The 17687-nt window shown below is 36.3% G+C and overlaps 1 protein-coding gene across 1 annotated transcript in view; it reads left to right on the plus strand.

Annotated features, from left to right (window-relative positions):
• The window catches only part of LOC134528890 (uncharacterized), a 71358-nt gene that overhangs the window by 42138 nt on the left and 11533 nt on the right, over positions 1-17687 (plus strand). The window contains exons 3-5 of the mRNA XM_063362557.1: positions 2639-2796; positions 8417-8525; positions 12885-13108. Of these exons, the coding sequence (XP_063218627.1) occupies positions 2639-2796; positions 8417-8525; positions 12885-13108 (491 nt within the window). The remainder of the gene's footprint in view (positions 1-2638; positions 2797-8416; positions 8526-12884; positions 13109-17687) is intronic.

Genomic DNA, 17687 nt, shown 5'->3' on the forward strand with positions numbered 1-17687 from the left:
GACGTCATTATGCCACTCATTGCCCACTCTTAAGTAAATTCATTTGAATATCAGGACAGGAGAACTCTTAGGCCCGTTCCACAATGACACGGAAACGGAGACGGATCACGAAAACGAAGACGGTTTTCACGGAACAGAGCTTCTACAATAGCACGCAAACGGATACGGACCCGTACGGACCTGCTCGGCAGTGCTGAGGTCTTCTGTTTACCTTACTCCCTTCGACCTAGGAGCACGTTATTTTTTCACTGCAGTTGTCAAGCTGCAGTTGCACGTTCATGTTACTTAAGTTATTAGTGTTGGTTTCCGTATTTGTTGACGGCTTTTTTTTTGTACGGAAACAACAAAATAAGAGTTGTGTTTGAATTTTGAATTGTGCACGTGGATTTCGTTTACGTTTTAATCTCTTGAATCCTGAGCTCAAAAATTGATTGCAAGAGCTCAAAAATAGCATCAAAATTAATACTTCTTCCAACTCCATTTCAAAATCAAAAATATTCGCTACTTTACCGCCACAACGCAAAAAAAAAAAACATTGTCTTACTATGTTAGCAGGTAAACAACCATACATCTCGATTTAACAGGTTATTGACTTGATACTGATAGTTTTCTGTGTCGTCACGCTCGCTCTTTCTTATTGGCAAAGATTTCTTACGGGTCCGTGCATTGTAGAACGAGAAAAATACGGACGGAACGGAACAACACTCCGTTTTCGTCTCCGTTTCCGTCTGTTCCGTTTACGTGTCATTGTGGAACGGGCCTTAATGTTCCGCCCTACCACTGTGCTACCGAGCCCGTTGACATATTTAAAAGAGAGTAGACCTATGTAGCCTATTATAATAATCATAATGCCAGATTTATTAGGTATTTTAAAACATGACATTACTTTTACTATGAAAATTCTAGTTCACAAAATATATTCCGGGATAGTTTCACAATTATAAAGTTTCATTTGGCACAACAATACGTTTGGTATGTGCCATAATGTTTACGAAAGTGACTATATACGGGTTAATGTTGCTACACTGGGTCCGCTATCTTACTGTCACATTTCCGTTCATCGACTTCCCTTTCATTTTCACGAAATTACTCCTACAAAATGCCATATACCGAGAGCTAAGATGTTTACACATAAAAAATAGATTTCTATAAATTTAAAAAATTGTAATATATTCTAAATAGTATGTATGATTTTTTCAGTGTTATAATAGAAGTAAATGCATATATTTACTTTAGTTATAATTTAGGGTATGTATGGAATTAAACATGAATGACGCGTGAATGAATTAAGGTTTACTGTCAGGAGGAGCGCATGGAGGCCAGTAGACACGGAATCAATGCGATGGAGCAGCGAGAGGATGCAGTTCAGTGGAAAGAGGAGTGTCCGGACGCGGACAGCGGCCAGCACGCTTCCCGCTGGCCTTGCGGGGAATCGAACCCCGTGCCGCGTATTGGCTCGTTTGGAATTTATTTTATCCCCAACGAACCATTAAATCTTCTTTCATGACAATTAATGACAATATTGAAGTACGAATTTAATTTAAAAGTTTAGTGACTACGCGACAGTTTCACTAATTAAGACAAATACCCATTTGCATCCTTCGCCCCACCTGGGACTCGAACTCACAACCCCTTGTACCATAAGCCGGCGTGCATCGAACATATCCAAGGAGGTCGGCTACACTTTATGAACTTGTTTTGGAACTATGGAGGCATTAGTTCTGCTTACGAGGGAGCAGGCAAATTGTCATAATCTGCTTCCGTACTAACCAACCAGGCTTACTTAGTAAGTTAGCTGCAGATGTATGTAAGCCAACGACGGGGGAAAAATTATTATTAAGGGGAGAGAAAGAGAAAGACAATGAGAATAAATAAGGGACTTTCAAATATGAGTTTTTTCCCTGCCAAGTAATAATTTGAACGTTTCAGAGGTGAAATATGTAGATAACTCAAAGCTGAAAAAATGTTGAGTTACACCACAAAGTACGTTCCAGAGCCCCTCAGATATTGGGAAGAAAAGGTATCTGCGCCCAATTTCTGCGAACACGTTAGCTACTGCATCTCATTCATATGGCGAGGGTCGTGGCTTCGAGCCCAACACCCCGCCGCTACTCAATGCTGAAATGAATGGCCAAGGAGTTACGGGACCCAGATTGCCAAGGCGTGTCCAGGGAAAGCTAGGATGCAAGATGCAAAATTCTGCGGTAGATTTTTATTGCCGTCCGCAGTTTGCACAGGAGAGACAGCACAACACCCTGTTCTGAACAAGAGAAGGACCTTTTACACAAATCAAAATTTCCTAACTGGGTAAGGTGTAGAACCCATTACCTTTGGCTTACCAGCCAAATGCTACATTTTATAAAGCCAGTAGTTAAAATTTTGAAGACACCATGCACGTTCTTAAAGACATAGATTTTTTTTATGCTTGAAAAAATCTAGTGCAGTATAAATAATTTACGTTTTACCCTAGGCATAGGGCAAACGCCCCTAAAAAATCTATCAAAAGAAAAAAATAAATTAAAAGTAAACAGTGGGAAAAGTGGTTATATTTCCTCCTCTCCCCACAAGTTAAATTCTGCGCATGCTCTTAGTCTCACCTGAATGTAGATGTTGTGACAGCTTGTGTCATCTGTTTCAGTCGTGCGAACCTGTGGCGAACGGTCGAATGCCAACAACACCTTCTTCGTCAACTCGCGGTTTCCTGGAGCCAACATGGATGTGGGGTCGTGCACGTTTCTGGTAGACAAGATAAATCCACGTGTTTCACAACTGCGACTCGACTTCGATACTTTTGAGGTATGTTGGTATTCTACTCTGTAATTCGCAGAAACTATGTATTATTTTTAATCAGCTTGAAATAATTGTGAACATGCATCATCTAAGCATGTATGTTGGAAAACTGTGGTAAGTAAAGTGAATGTTCCGCGTAAAGATCTTTGCGAAATTATGAAACGTATTTTCATTATTATGGCGAATCACACTTATTTTCTCAGACAACTGCAGAAACAAAAAGTTATTCTGCTGATCATAAACTGCAGACATGAGAAAAGTGTGTTTAAAGATTTAAAAGCAATAAAATGTTCCCGCATCTAATAATGAATCAGTTTCTCTCTCTACCGGATGCATTCATATGTTTTCCAGTAACCTCTATTGGCACTATGTCGAGCGTGAATGACAATTTTATCTCGGGAAACGGTTTTTTGGATAATAATAGGCGTCTTAATAGAACGGTCCCTCGCGACTGCCAGGCAACTAGGATGCTTGCAGCAATCGCATAAGGCCCACCTACCAGTAAGAGAAGGAGGCATGTTGAAATAAATTCCGAACTTCTGTCTTGGTGAAGTGAAGCAGTTGCTCTTGGCCCTAAACCCAGCTATGGGGCAAACTGTAATCTTGTCGTAGTTATAAATGTAAATTAAAATTACTAGAAAAAATTGGATTTGACTACACTGATTACCTAGAGCTATTTGATCTTTAAAGTCCAGCCCTGCCTGTAATACACGTGTTTTATTACATGTTACATTGTTACATACATAATCTCATAGCAGATTAAACCCTGGTAGTATCCAGCCTGGTCCCAAGCAATGCGGCATCTGTATGTTGGCTGGTGGACTTTTTCGGAAATGCCGGCGGTTTTCCCAGCCTATCCTATCCTCTCGATGGTGAAGTGGTAGTTCCCCGCGTGGGTGGTGCGAAATCCTATAAGTTCTGCGGCTTAACCGGGAGAAATCGCGGGACTTCAAGTAGATGACTCTAGGGTAAGGCGGGGCCTCGGTCACTGTTATCGCTGACCTTGATACCTAAACCCCGGCACGTCTCCCATCCATGAGCACTGAGTCGGTATCCAGATGTTTCAGAGACCACTATATGGAATTGTGGATGTTCGATTCTCTTAAAGCTTCTTGGCACAGCCATGCGATGTAAAATACCATCAAATTAAATAGAGAGGTAGACAGCCTGCTGCTCTTGCGTGTATCGCGGACAGCCTACCAGCCAGTCATAATGAACTATTTAATTGCATCTAGACAAACTGTCTCACAAATGTTGTTTTTCATAAAATCACCTGTCACTCTAAGAAGTTTTACACTCGTTTATAATGGAACACTTAGTTTCTTGTACGTGTTCGAAAATAGTGCCAATCACGATTATTCGTAATAATTTTACCAGACAATTTCATCACTACTCCATTAACCATGTATAGTATACTGTAACCAAGATAGTTTTTCTTTGGCATAGCCTAGCTCAGCCTGCACTCTACCAGGAGCAACGAATATTCATCTGCAACACACAAATATGTAAATTTGTTTTATTTTTTTATATTTATTTATAGCTATTTAACGAAAAATAAAAGTACCGTAACATGTGCTGGAGCCAGGGTTTGAGAAATATCCACAACTGCAACCATGCCATGATATTACATATTATTATAGAACCATGATTGACTTGGTTAATGACAAGTGATATGACCATTCACCCTCTCAACTGTGGCCCTGTTAAAATTTAATAAACCCTGGTATTAATTTAATTCATAAAGATGATATATTAAGGGAAAATGTGATTAAAAAAATAGAAACCAAAATACAAAAAGCAACCCAAATATTAGTCATAACGATAAAAATATTGGATAAACCTATGACATAAAAAACGTAACAATTCAAACGACGAAAAAAAACATCAAAGAAGACATTCAGGACGTAACGATGCTTTGCGACCTGCAATCTGTTCTCAACTTCACTCGAGACATTCACAGAGGTTTTGTCATCTTACTTCGTTGTTTTTTTTTAAGTCAATATTTTTTGTCGTTATAAGTTTCGTTTATTGACTGCAAGCGTCTGAGTTGAATTACTAGGTCTGTTTGTTTTGTGTAGTAAAACTGTTTTAAATAAATTTTGTATTTCTGTCGTTTGTGATTTGATGTTTTCTCGTGTTAAGCATCGGGTAACGTCTATTTAAATTAATATATTACCATTGCCATTAGACTTGAAAGATCCAATCATAGCATTCAACTCATCAGTTGCAAGAATAGTTTGATGAAACTATCCGTGCTTTCCAGTTCTGCCCTAAATTATTAAATTCCCCTAAACTAACACACCACAAAGCGAGGTGGTAGAGTGCTGTACTCGTCTTCTGGACAACACAGGTCTGGATCAAACCGCATCCAATCTGATGTGGGCACCTGCTACAAATATTAGTTGTTTTTTTATTTCTGTTAATATTTTCAATTGCCTCCATCAATTATTGTGGTGATAGATATGAACTGAGTTGTTAGTTATTCTCCCTTACATATTATATTTGAGTTTGAAGTTGTATAACATTATGATAAAAAAAAATACGGTGAATTTTTTGAATAAGAGAGCATGAATTGAATTAATTCTGTATTAAATTTACTTTTTAAGAGACAACCCGTTATGTACCGTCAACTGGGGCCTATTTTGGGCCAGTTTTTCACTAAATTTTATGTTATTACAAAATATAATATATGAATTTTCAACTTTCAAATTGAGTTTTACCAATTAAAATGGTATAAAGAAGTTAATTGTATTGTTTTAAATTTTTCCTTTTTTGTCATTAATTAACATTTTTTTGTACCAAAGTAGCCTGTGCTTGGGGCTTCTCTGGTCCATTCGCTTGATTTCATGCAAATGGATTCAATATCATATGTTGGACAATTGTAAACCCTACCTTAATAATCTGCTCATGAATTAACACTGCCAATTAGCTAAAGAAAGTTCTTAATTATGATATTGAAACACGATAAACCAACTGTAGTTATGAAAAAAGGCGACATAGCATGACTTGGTAAATGCTAAACTTTTCAATATAAATAATAATCTGCCATCTCAGCAAGAGTCCTAGTTTCATTAGCTTGAGAGGGTTGATTTTTTTCCTTGATGTCAGTCAACCCATTCGTAAACAAGAAGATCATATTTATCGGGCCATATCCAGAATTTTTCGTCTTGCTCATGCAGTCTATTGTACGGCCTGACTCTTCTCCACTCGGCAGTTTTGTTATCAAACCAAGACCGTTCTTTCCTGTATATTTGACTGTGACAAAATCATCTGCTTCTAAATTACTCTTTAGAAATTCTGATTCCAGTAGAGGTTCTTTGCTAGGCCCACTGGTACCAACATCTGCGAAATCTTCAGATTCCTTTCATAAAAGTTGGAGCAATTATCAGAACGACTATTGTCATAGAGACTTTAAGAATTCAAGTGTTCAGATTCCGTTTCTGGTTTTCGATTTCTATGTCGGCACTTGTTTTCGGCTTAGGAGTAGACGTTGGTACTCCTTCCAAGTCCATTGCATCTGCGCTCGTTTCATCAAACAATTTTGAACAGACACTTTTGACAGCTGGGATATCCAGTTTCTTTCTTTTCGTACTAGAAATGTTTTTGATCGTCCTGCCTTCTTTCTGTAAGGTTTTGGAAGAAAGAGTCTCCTATCAGTTTTTTTTTACATGGCTGCTTATGTCCTTTTGAGGCAAGTGCTCCAGAACTTTGTTCCTGTCAAGAGTTATGATACTTGCTTGCTTGAACCCCGAAATTATTTTTCCCTTTTTCTCTACATACAAATAATAAACCAGTGGTTTTAAGGGTTAAGGAAACTGAACCTTGGGCAAGTTTGTCATGAATATTTTTTTCCCACAAAGTCAATTTCTTATGCCACTTAATTTTCATAGGACCATAGTAAGTAACATCGAATGGCTGGATTAGATTAGTAGAATTTGGGGGGAGGCACAAATTTTTTTTTGTTTTCCTCACACTCTTTTAAAACTTCTACAATTATATAGGAGGTTAAATTATCTCCCATCACAACCTTGTCTCTGGGGAGATTTTTCAACCAAGGAAGCAGGTTTGAGTTAAAATAATTTTTGAATGTCTCATTGTCAAACCAACCACTTTTGGTTCTATAACAACAGTAACATTTGAAAAAATTTATTAAAAGCAAGTTTTAAAAGATTTGGTGGTAAAAATGGTATTTCTAAGTAGTTCCAAACTAGGCCTGGCACAAAGTAGCCCCGAAAACCTAGTTTTTATGTTATGTTTATTAAAAGTGTTAAATTTACTGTCAAAACCAAAAGAATTCAGGAAAAACTGTGATTAACCATTGGTAACAGTTTCTAAAGGTAATGTTTGGACAATTACTTTCTTTTTAACACTTTTAAAAATTGTCTCACAGGAGAAAGTTTGGGAGGATAAAAATCTTCACATGAAAACAAATATTTACAAAACCTCCAGTGTTGCCAAGAATAGAAAATTAAATTTACTCCAAACTGTTGAATTACCCTCAAACAGGTTAAAAACTATTTTTCAAGCATAAAAACCTTTATTTATCTTGTACTGTTTGTTCAGTACTAAAACTAATAACTTATTTTATGTGTTTGGACCAAAGTAACCCCACATGGACCAAAGTAGCACCGGCTGATGGTATATTTATTGAAACAGGTATTTCACCAGGGCTTCGGGATCAGATAATAACACAATATTTACATATTTATTCGTATTATGCTTTGGGCTTTTGCCAGCACAGAAAATAATTTTTCACTTTTAACATTATAGTAAGGATTTTACTAAAGTATGACTAGTAATTAATATTTTTATCAATTTATTTTCCCATATTTAATAAATCCTTCAATGATTGTTTTTAAAATACTATAATTGTGCTGTAATAAAGGTCACGAACGATTACTTTCAGAAATGTTTGGATTTGTTTTGCTTCGTGTGTCACTTATGATCTCGCTGTTGACGAAGCGCAAATCCACTTAGAAAAAATCTAGCACATTCTAAATATGATATTATACACTTGACACATTTTGACAATTGCCTTCCTATAGAGTTCGTACATTTTGATATTCCATTGTCAAGTAAATACGCCTAACTTAAAAGTGATTTACACGTTGCTCCTTTTGAACACTTTGGACATGCCTCTTAATTCGCTAGAGAATTTGCTGGTGAAATTATAAAAGACGCGACTTCCTTTAATTCGCTGGCGTCTGAGAGACTGAAGTCTCTGCGTACATCCGTCGCTACGTAAAGTAGTTAAACACGTCTGACTTTGCCTCAAAACTTATACCTCCATACCCGCATTCTTCTTTTTCACTCTTTTTCACTTCGCAGAATCCCGAATTTGAGCTTGAAGTGTCTCGAGTGATTTATCACCACAGTAGCTCGTAGTACATCAACCTCCTAAGCCATGAAACTCGGAACTGCTGTCACCGTAAAACTTCTTTCCAAACTCGGGTGTATTACATTTTTAGTAGCACCGTCTAATCGGTTCAGCGTGACCTAACTCGTCAGTAATCCGCTCTAGGAGAGCGGTAAAAGAAGGCAGCGACTAGCGTCAAAAATGCAGCTTCAAGCATGTATAAGTACTTAGCCTAATTTATAATGCATATTTGTATGTTGGCTCTTTCAGTTAGCTGCACCAACAAATGGCACTTGTGTGGAAAACCAGTTCATAGTAACTGGACAAAACATCAATAGTATTGTTCCAGTTCTGTGTGGCATCAATACAGGACAGCATGGTAAATATTTCTTTCATTTTATGTTGGCTTGACTTTTAATACAATTTTCCATGGTGTTTGCAGTAGTTTTATCATATATATAGTTTACAGCTGTTGCATCTTCCCTTTTTTACATTGAAATCATTTACATTACAGTTACTTATGAGAGTACAGCCACAATCTGTTCCTTTAGAGTATTTAAAAATGAAGTGTTTAACATTGCAAAGTTAGGCACAAAAATTCTAAAGACTATGGGGCATCGAAGAATTTAGTGTGCATCGAGATATATGATACCAACCCGGTGTCCGTAAATTCAAAATTAGTCATTATGTATATTTTAGAATCTGCCCATTGAACCCTGCTTTATTTGCATATGTCAGGAAACATGCTCAGGGGCCACATGTAAAAAACACCATAAACTCGATGAAAATTACGAGCCATGGAAAGCTCCAGGTTTTTCCCAATACTGTGAATATTCTCTCAACCATAACACCATAACTGCTGGATCTATTTGATAGAGTTTTTTTGTCAAATATTGTAATTATAAGGACAATCATATTATAGCTTGGCTTACACAATATATTACAGATCAGCAGAATAGGCACATTGGTGCCCTATATCGGAATTGAGTATACTTACTAAGACTGGCAAATTTTCCTCATATCATAAAATGCAACGCAGTTAATTTGTGACAAAGATATTAATGTGCATAAAGCAAATTTGGGTTGGCATTAATGTTCACATTAAATAAAATAGTCGTCCTGAGACAAATTAATGGCATACCTTCCATGCGATTGCCAACTGAAAGTTATTTTTTTCCAGTAAATCTTTATACTGAACATTTCCAAATTAATAAACAAGCATAAATTACTATGTAGATATATCAAGTCATCTGCCATATTTAATACCATAAGTACCTTAACAGTGAAGTGTAGCATCACATAACAGTACATGGTGCCTGAAAATAACTACCTAAGTATCCCGCCTGTGATGAATGGGTGAGTATAAAGCCCTGTGTTATTTCTCTAGATGAACAGTCGCTTGCTTTGAACCATTCACCATCTACACAAATATTATAGACAAAGGAAGACTAAAGCCCAAGCCAGTGACCTGGTGCGAATCTCCAAAAAGAAATTTGTCTTCAGAAAAGAGTTATCTGCAAATTTAATTGCTGAACTTCCCCACGTCGCGAACTATCCCGAAATGAAAACGAGATTCTACTCTAACATTCGAACTATGTTCATATTTTCCATTGCTTCTTCACACAGAAGTCCAAGCGGTATTCTTTATACATCATGCTTCAAATGGAGTTTTCCACTTTGTTCATTCATACATAACCGATGAAAAGTTTAAAGTATGAGTTTGTCGGTGAAATTTATCCCTGATATTGAAATCTGTGTGAAAATTCTTACAATTCTTTTAATATATATTTTGTCTATTTATATCCTGCATAATATTTTTTTTTAGAGTTCTAGGAATACTCTTTATTTAATAGCGTATTTTTACTTACCTAACATTGCTAAACAGATTATATTGATATCATGGGCGCATAGGTGAAAGTTATATAAATATGTTTGTATTTTAAACGTTCGCAAATGTAAGGTAGAGTATTTCTGCAGTCTTAATCTTGTTTCACAAAATATTTCGATAGACATTTTTATAACGTGTGTTTTAAATACTGTGATTTATCATGTGGCGTTTGGATCTTAAAGTAAAACGAAACATTTAATGTAATAAATTTTTAAAATTTCATATGTATTCATTTATTGTATTCATTCATAATAAATTAATAAGAATAACAAAAATGATCGCCGTATCTCTTTAAGCCATTGAAATATAGCTTACCAAATTCTAAAAGTAGAAATGAAATCTAACATCTGAAATTGATGAGTACCCATGTATCAATAAAAATATAATCTCTTATTGTCAATAGAAATTATTCAGGTCCTTTACGACCTTGTTGTTTGTAAAGATCCACGAGATCAACGCTGCAATTTTTAGTGTACATTAAATAATTGTCAGGAACTTCCTTATCGAAAAGTTAGGTCATATATTAAAATGAATAACGTCACGGATAGAGCTGATAAAAAAATCAATTTGAGTGAAATTGAATGATGTTTTTAAATGGCTGTTTCCTAGCAAAACTGACAAAGTCAAGAAGAAAAGATGAAAACATTGTGGCCACATTGTTCACAAAGTAAACATTGAGAATAACTTTAAAAAAGATAATTTTTACGCCTTTTATAAAAAAATATTGGAAACTTTTTGCATATAATTAGAGATTAGGCAAAATATGATTCTTATAACATTCTTAGCTATCACACACATGAAAAAAAATGTTGAAAAATTAATTCCTTGAGTGTGGTCACTTTTCCCGCATATAATTGTATAGCAATGTGCTATAATTACATTTTAGTAGAATGCTGTTAACAAATACATCGACATTAACAAAACAAAAAAAGTCGTCTTGCCGGTTCTCTATCAGGTCAGCTGTTATCGCGAAATGTGTACGTAATTTATCAGATACCAAGATTAAATTGCCTGACAGGTAGGCAACATGCTCCCACATGATACACTAGTGTGGTGGTAAACAAAGGCGGTATCAAAGTAATTAGGCAGGAGTATACAAGGAACGCCGATGAAGCAACTTTCATGCATGAATATACTTTCAGTGGAGTTGCTTGGCTTCTGGGTGTTAGCCGCATCAAAGAAAAAGATTTCACCGACGTTTCGCCTTCATTAGGGTAGGAAATTCTCAGCCTTAAATACTCTCCCTGAGAGGGGAGTGTTTCCTGATTGACTGTCTGATTGGTTTGGCCAATCGGAGGAGCTGGGCCTCTCTGATTGGTTACGGCTGCTGGCCAATCAGTGGCCACTTCTCTTCTGGTTGGCTGGGCTGTCATCTGTAGCCATTTAGTAAACTCTGCCCTCTCAGGCGAGAGTATTTAAAGGCAGGAGAATTTCCTGATGATGGTGACTGCAAGGTCAATCGAAACGTCGGTGAAATCTTCACCATCGACGCAGCTACAACCCAGAAGCCTAGCAACTTGAGAAAATGACCGCAAAAGTTTGTGATCCTTATATACTTTCAATGTTGACAATAAGCGCGTATTGAAAGAAGAAATTCCACATTCTACCCGATTCCCGGTCAACTAATAACATTTACCATAAAATGTGGTGCGTTGTGGTTGGTGACCACATTTCTTACGCACCTGGTACATATACATAAAAAAGAGAATAGAAAATTGAATACTCAACAATTATTTACTTTAGTAAAATAAATATTCTTTGGGCTTATCTTTTTCTCAACAAATTTTTTCAAACTCTGAATTTAGCAAAATAAAAAATAAATAAATTGAGGAGGCAGGAACATTTTTTATTTAGGACCGGCAAATTTCTTTTTGTTTCAGAATCTTCTCCAACAATTAAGAGTCAGGATATCACTTAGTGTGGATCTCTCCGGCATAGCTGGCACCGCAAATAGGTATGTGTGTAAAATGTTTTAAAACTGATTTGTCCTACGTTCTGTGTCTTAAAAAAAGTACTTTAGATCATTAACTTCACGGCACCGATTCAAACAACCCTTTTTTAAATTCCTTTTTCTCGGAGATTCGCAACAGTTCCCAGGTTTTACTCTTAACAATTCCTGTATCTTCTTCGTGTCATGAGATTGTGTTCAGGGTAAGCGATCGCTACGCAGGCAAAATTGTAATGTGTTACTAGACATTATTAGCTTTACGGATGCACACATGCTTATTCTTTAATGAAATTTAAATTATTTTAAATATATATATTTCAGTAGCACCATTATCAAAGATTTAACTTTAGTAAATTTACTTTCATGCATTATATATTTGTGTATACGCAAACTCAAAAGAAAATATTTCGATTGTTCATCTTATTTACTATTTTAACTGCACGACAATGTGAAATAAAATTATAATTTATGAACAAGGTTGAATTCTAATTTGTATTATTGTAGCACATTTTAGTTAAATTATTCATTACATCTGCAAAATTCTCTCATGACTGTAAGTTATCTGTTTGGACAAACTTCAACAATCTTTTCAAAAGTAGCAATTTATCAACTGAAATTTTCTCTAACCATGTATTGAAAAATAATTTTTTTTTAAACTAATGGTTATTTGAATACATGAAACTACAAATGTAAGTGGTTTTATTTTTACTAAATTATCAAAAATATATTATGCTTAGTAATATAAAATACGTGAAACTTAATTTAAACTTTTACCTCATGTTAAATGAAAATTTTTTCAGTTGAAATTTCTTTAATATTTAATACGAAAATTTTAATGTGTATCTGCGTACGATATCATGAAACGGTTTTTTTATGTACAAGCGTTGATTTTTTTTTTGCAGTGTACGTAGATGTGGACGAGAAAAGGGGTCCTTTCAAACTGTCCGTTGTAAGCACTGGCGGTATGTTTCCTCGCACGTTCAGAATCAGAGTTACTCAGCTGAAGAAGGGACCTTCGCTAGCACCAAAGCACTGCCTTCAATACTACACTGACACAATGGGCACGATTGAAATGTTCAACTACAACTCTATGGGAAACACACTTGGAGTCATGCCTTCGTATTTGGTAAATATATATTTAATATTTTTAAGTGTTGTAGATAATGAATGTTTATAAAAATATTATTTTCATAGAAAAACACTTATACGCCATTTTGAAATTTTTTGCAAATGCATGTAATTCACATTCGTGTTAATTTAACATCTGGCCCATTATAATTCTCGGTTTTTGTGTGTGTATGTGTATATTTTTTTTTGCTGTTGGATTTATCTTTTTTTAAGACTTGGATATCCAGGTCAACACAGTTATACTTTTTCGGCATCTATTCTGTTTCTTTGAAATATAATAATTTAGTTCCATGTACTGAAAGAGGCTACATATTTCACAAAGTTTTAAAACATTTGACTTTGTTTCTGGACTTATACGAAACCTGATGTGCGCCTTGACATGTAGTAGTATAAAGTCTCATGATAGCAAATGCAGTGATTTTGTTTTATTATCCACACAAACCACCCAGCCAGTGCCGGTCCGATCAACATTTTTAGGTGGTGCGAGATCAAAAAGTGGCGCCCCTCTAATTAAAAAAATATTGTTAAATCAGTTGCTTTGTATTCCACCAGAAAAAGCAGCGGCCTCCGATTATTAAGCCAAATTATGCTGTCAAAAATGTCAAATCGTAGAAACGTTCGTTTGACCAAGTTGTGCGAGTACCTATATGTGATGTGGTGGACAAATGAAAAATAATAACAATAAATATAATGATTGTCAACTTTTATTTATTCTGTGTTCCATGCAAACATTTGAGGCCGGGCCACATCAGAGTCCCAACTCCCACTGCAAGCACATACTCTTGTTTCCTTCCACAAGGTAACACTTGCCCAGATGGGGCCTAACCTGCATATTAAATTCAAAATCAAAACCAAAATCAAAACCTAAGCTGAAAAATGTAAGGTGGCAAAAACATTTAACCGAACACAAATATATTTTCAAAGTTTATATTGTTAATCTTTATATCTCATAAATAGTACAAAAATAGTTAGATCACATAAATATATCACAAATATTTTATAAATGACTAGAGACATCTCATAAATAACATATTTTATAATTTACACACAATAAATATTCCTGACTTTAATACTTTCTTTGGTTTCAAAACTCTAGGCTTTAAGAGCCAACATTTATTACAAGGTACATTTAAATGCTTAATGACGTTAAACCAAAAATAAACAAACTATTAATCAACTCGCAAGGAAAAGGTCTTTGGAGGGCTAAAATCAATTAATTATTGAAAGCAATATGGCCGCCAACAACAAGCAAAATGCACAGGAGGTGCAACAAAATTGACCAAGTGCCAATCCACATTATGAACACCTAAGGCAACACTAAGTTTAAACAGGTGCATCATATTCGCACAAAACACAAGTCCAATAGTTACTACTCAAAGTTATTTTCATCATATCAAAACTTTAAACTCTACTGGCCATTTCATAACAAATAATTACAACACTCATACTTAGCTCTCCAAAACACCTTGCCTTCTGTCAATCTCTTTCTCACTCTCTAATGCCTCATAATGATGTTGGTGATGGTCCTGCTGCTCCATGCCTAAATGATCAAAATCCCGGGCTTATATACCCATTTCTCACCCCCCCTTCCCTCCTATTGCCCCTCCAATCTCGGGATTAATAGAGATGATTTTCGAATGTTCTAGAAAGATCTTCATACCAGTTCTCATAATCGATAAACAACCAATTTCCGGGATTTATTCTTCTTCTTGCTAAATCCGAAGTTGGTAACACTGAATTCGATGTTGTGTAGGAATGAAGTCTCCACTTTGTCTATGGTATTTTGTTTGAAAGTGCACTGTCTTCTGCCGCACACAGCCGTAGCCAATCTATGAGTCGTGACGTCACAAGAGGTCAGTTTATTGCTACACGTCAACATGGAGGGTAAGCTTCTTCATGTCCTTAAATGTTTTATGGTGCAGGGTCATAAATTACCGTCTCGTGACCACACACGGTCACACATTAATCAAATCAAATGAGTATGTAGTAAAAATATTTTTTTAAAAACCTAGATAGTCACTATTCTAACATTAGTGCTTGCAATTTTTTTTTTTTTTACCAAGTCTGAATAATTTCACTTTTGGGCAATAGCATTTTCTATACATAAAATTCCAAGATCGCACAGTCTTTCTTGACACATAACCGTTTCTTTCTTCGCGATCGGACTGCCTTATAAACTGGATTATTTCGGCTAGAGACGCTATTTCCTTAGCTGTAATTAGAGTTGAGGGAAAGCTACGGTACTGTTTCACGAATTCCGAACAGTTTTTCAGTAATTGCGATGCATTTGGTAAGTTCATAGTTTCAGATTGCATAGCTTTACTTACAATGTTTACTTGAACCAATATATCATACCAATCCACCATTGTAATCATTAACTCAAATGACTCCATATTCTGAATTAGCGGTAATGCCTCTGATGCTGCAACTGAGTCATTAAATTCTTCGTGAAGATTTTGAACGGCTTCACGAACTGAAGTGTAGTTAAAGCGAACAGCAGCAAGACTAGAAACTCTACTCTCCCAGCGAGTTTCGCAAACTTTTTTTTAACGATAATCCATCTATGTGCTTGGATATCACTTACCATCGCTTGGTTGATCCAGAGAATAAAACAAATAGTCTTTGGAGAAATCCAAATAAAGAAACAGGTTTAACAGAACTTTTGGCTGCATCTGCTATCACCAAATCCAAGCTGTGGCAGCCACATGGATTAAAAAATGCCCGAAGATATAGGTTTAAATTTCTGGTTTGTACACCTTTGTTCACTCCCATCATATTCGCTCCATTATCGTAGCCTAGACCTCTACAATCGTTCATGTCTAAATCAAATTCTTGTACAATCGTATCAAGAAAGATGCCAGTGAGTCCTGCTCCCGAAGAGTCACTTACTGGCTTGTAAGCAACAAAACACTCTCGCACTTCGACTTCTTCATTAAAGTCAACGAACCGGAATGTTAGTGACATTTGTTCAATGTGGCTTACATCAGGAATGCAGTCCATAATGATGGAGAAGTATTTAGCTGACTTTACCATATTCACAATATTATTTCAAACGTCACTTCCAACTGAGCAAATTAATTCGTTTTGAATGTGTTTGCTGAAATAGTGGACATTAGTCTATTTACAACACGGTGGAGGTGCTTCATCATCACATTATCAATTTTTTCTAATAATTGCACCAGACCCAAGAAGTTGCCATTATTACGGGTGTATAACGTTTCAGAGCTCCCTCTAAATGCCAAATTATTGCCTGCCAAGAATAACACTATCGACATCATTCTTTCGAGGGTAGCAACCCAACTCGATTTCTCATCTTCAATCTGTTTTTGTAATTGTTTGTCTATTCCGCTGAAGTTCTTCAACCTAATCGACGCTTGTATCCAACTGTTCATTGCACGTAGGTGATCTGAGGATGTTTTGTGTGTCTTCAGACGTATTGATAAGCGTCCCTAGTCATCAAATCCTTTTCCCAAATTAGAGTTGGGGTTTGTTTTAAGTAAACGACAGCAAAAACAATATACTCTATCTGCAGATTTAGATTACATGAGCCATCTTCTTTTAAAAATTTCCCCATTTGGCATTACTTTTTCAGAATGCGAATTTGAAAAATTAAGCCGTCATAACTCTTTGGGTGTGATATACATATTTACAATCCGTTAAAACAAACTAGTACCTACACCTTTACCGCCTTATACAAAATGCAGTATTGGCAAATATAAAAAAAATAGTTACCATGTACCAGGTACATCACGTCCATACAAAAGCTACAATATCTACGCTATAATACCCTACAAAAGCGCAGTACATCGGGCTGCAAGGAGAAACGTATTCGACAAACGCGCGTAATCATTAAATTTCTAACACAACGTGTGTAATCGCGCCGTGCGGTTTCGTTCATGGATAAGTGGAAAATGTCTTATCGCAGTGCCACAGAATACACTAGAAAGGAACTTATATAAACAATACTTACTTCTGTTTTCAATTTCGAATACTTCTATAATAATCTAAATAATTAACATTCAGCCATTAACCACACACACACTGTACAACACAGATATACACTCGCGCGCGTTTGAAAGACTTGAAATTCAATAGACAATGCTTGCCTAGCGAAATAAGTAACAGACAAAATTTATTACCGCGCCCCACTCCCCCGTAATGGACGATTTGAAATGGGGAGGAGCCAAGCAGTTCAAGTAACGGCCGAATGAAGTGCCAATGTCAACTACGGGACACAGAAGGTAAATAAACTTTCGCTAGTAATGGAATCCGAATAAGCCACGTTAAAAGATCTGTCGTACACAAATTCATTAGTAATTAGAATTCATTCGAATATGGTGACGTGACACCTCGACGTCAGAGGGCGGGCACCTCAAGTCGTCCATTTTCCCGTGAGACTCGACTGATCGTCGCCGTCGTTCGTCTCACGTGTCGGTTGATTTCGGCGCCCCCACCTTGATGGCGCCCGGTGCGGTCGCACCGCTCGCACCGCCTAGGACCGGCCCTGCACCCAGCAAAAAAATTCTCCAAAAGTTCAGAGCTGTTAATTGGTGGAAGTGTTCAATTTTTTTTTTTTT

Source organism: Bacillus rossius, chromosome 2, assembly GCF_032445375.1.
Source record: "Bacillus rossius redtenbacheri isolate Brsri chromosome 2, Brsri_v3, whole genome shotgun sequence".
NCBI lineage: Eukaryota > Metazoa > Arthropoda > Insecta > Phasmatodea > Bacillidae > Bacillus > Bacillus rossius.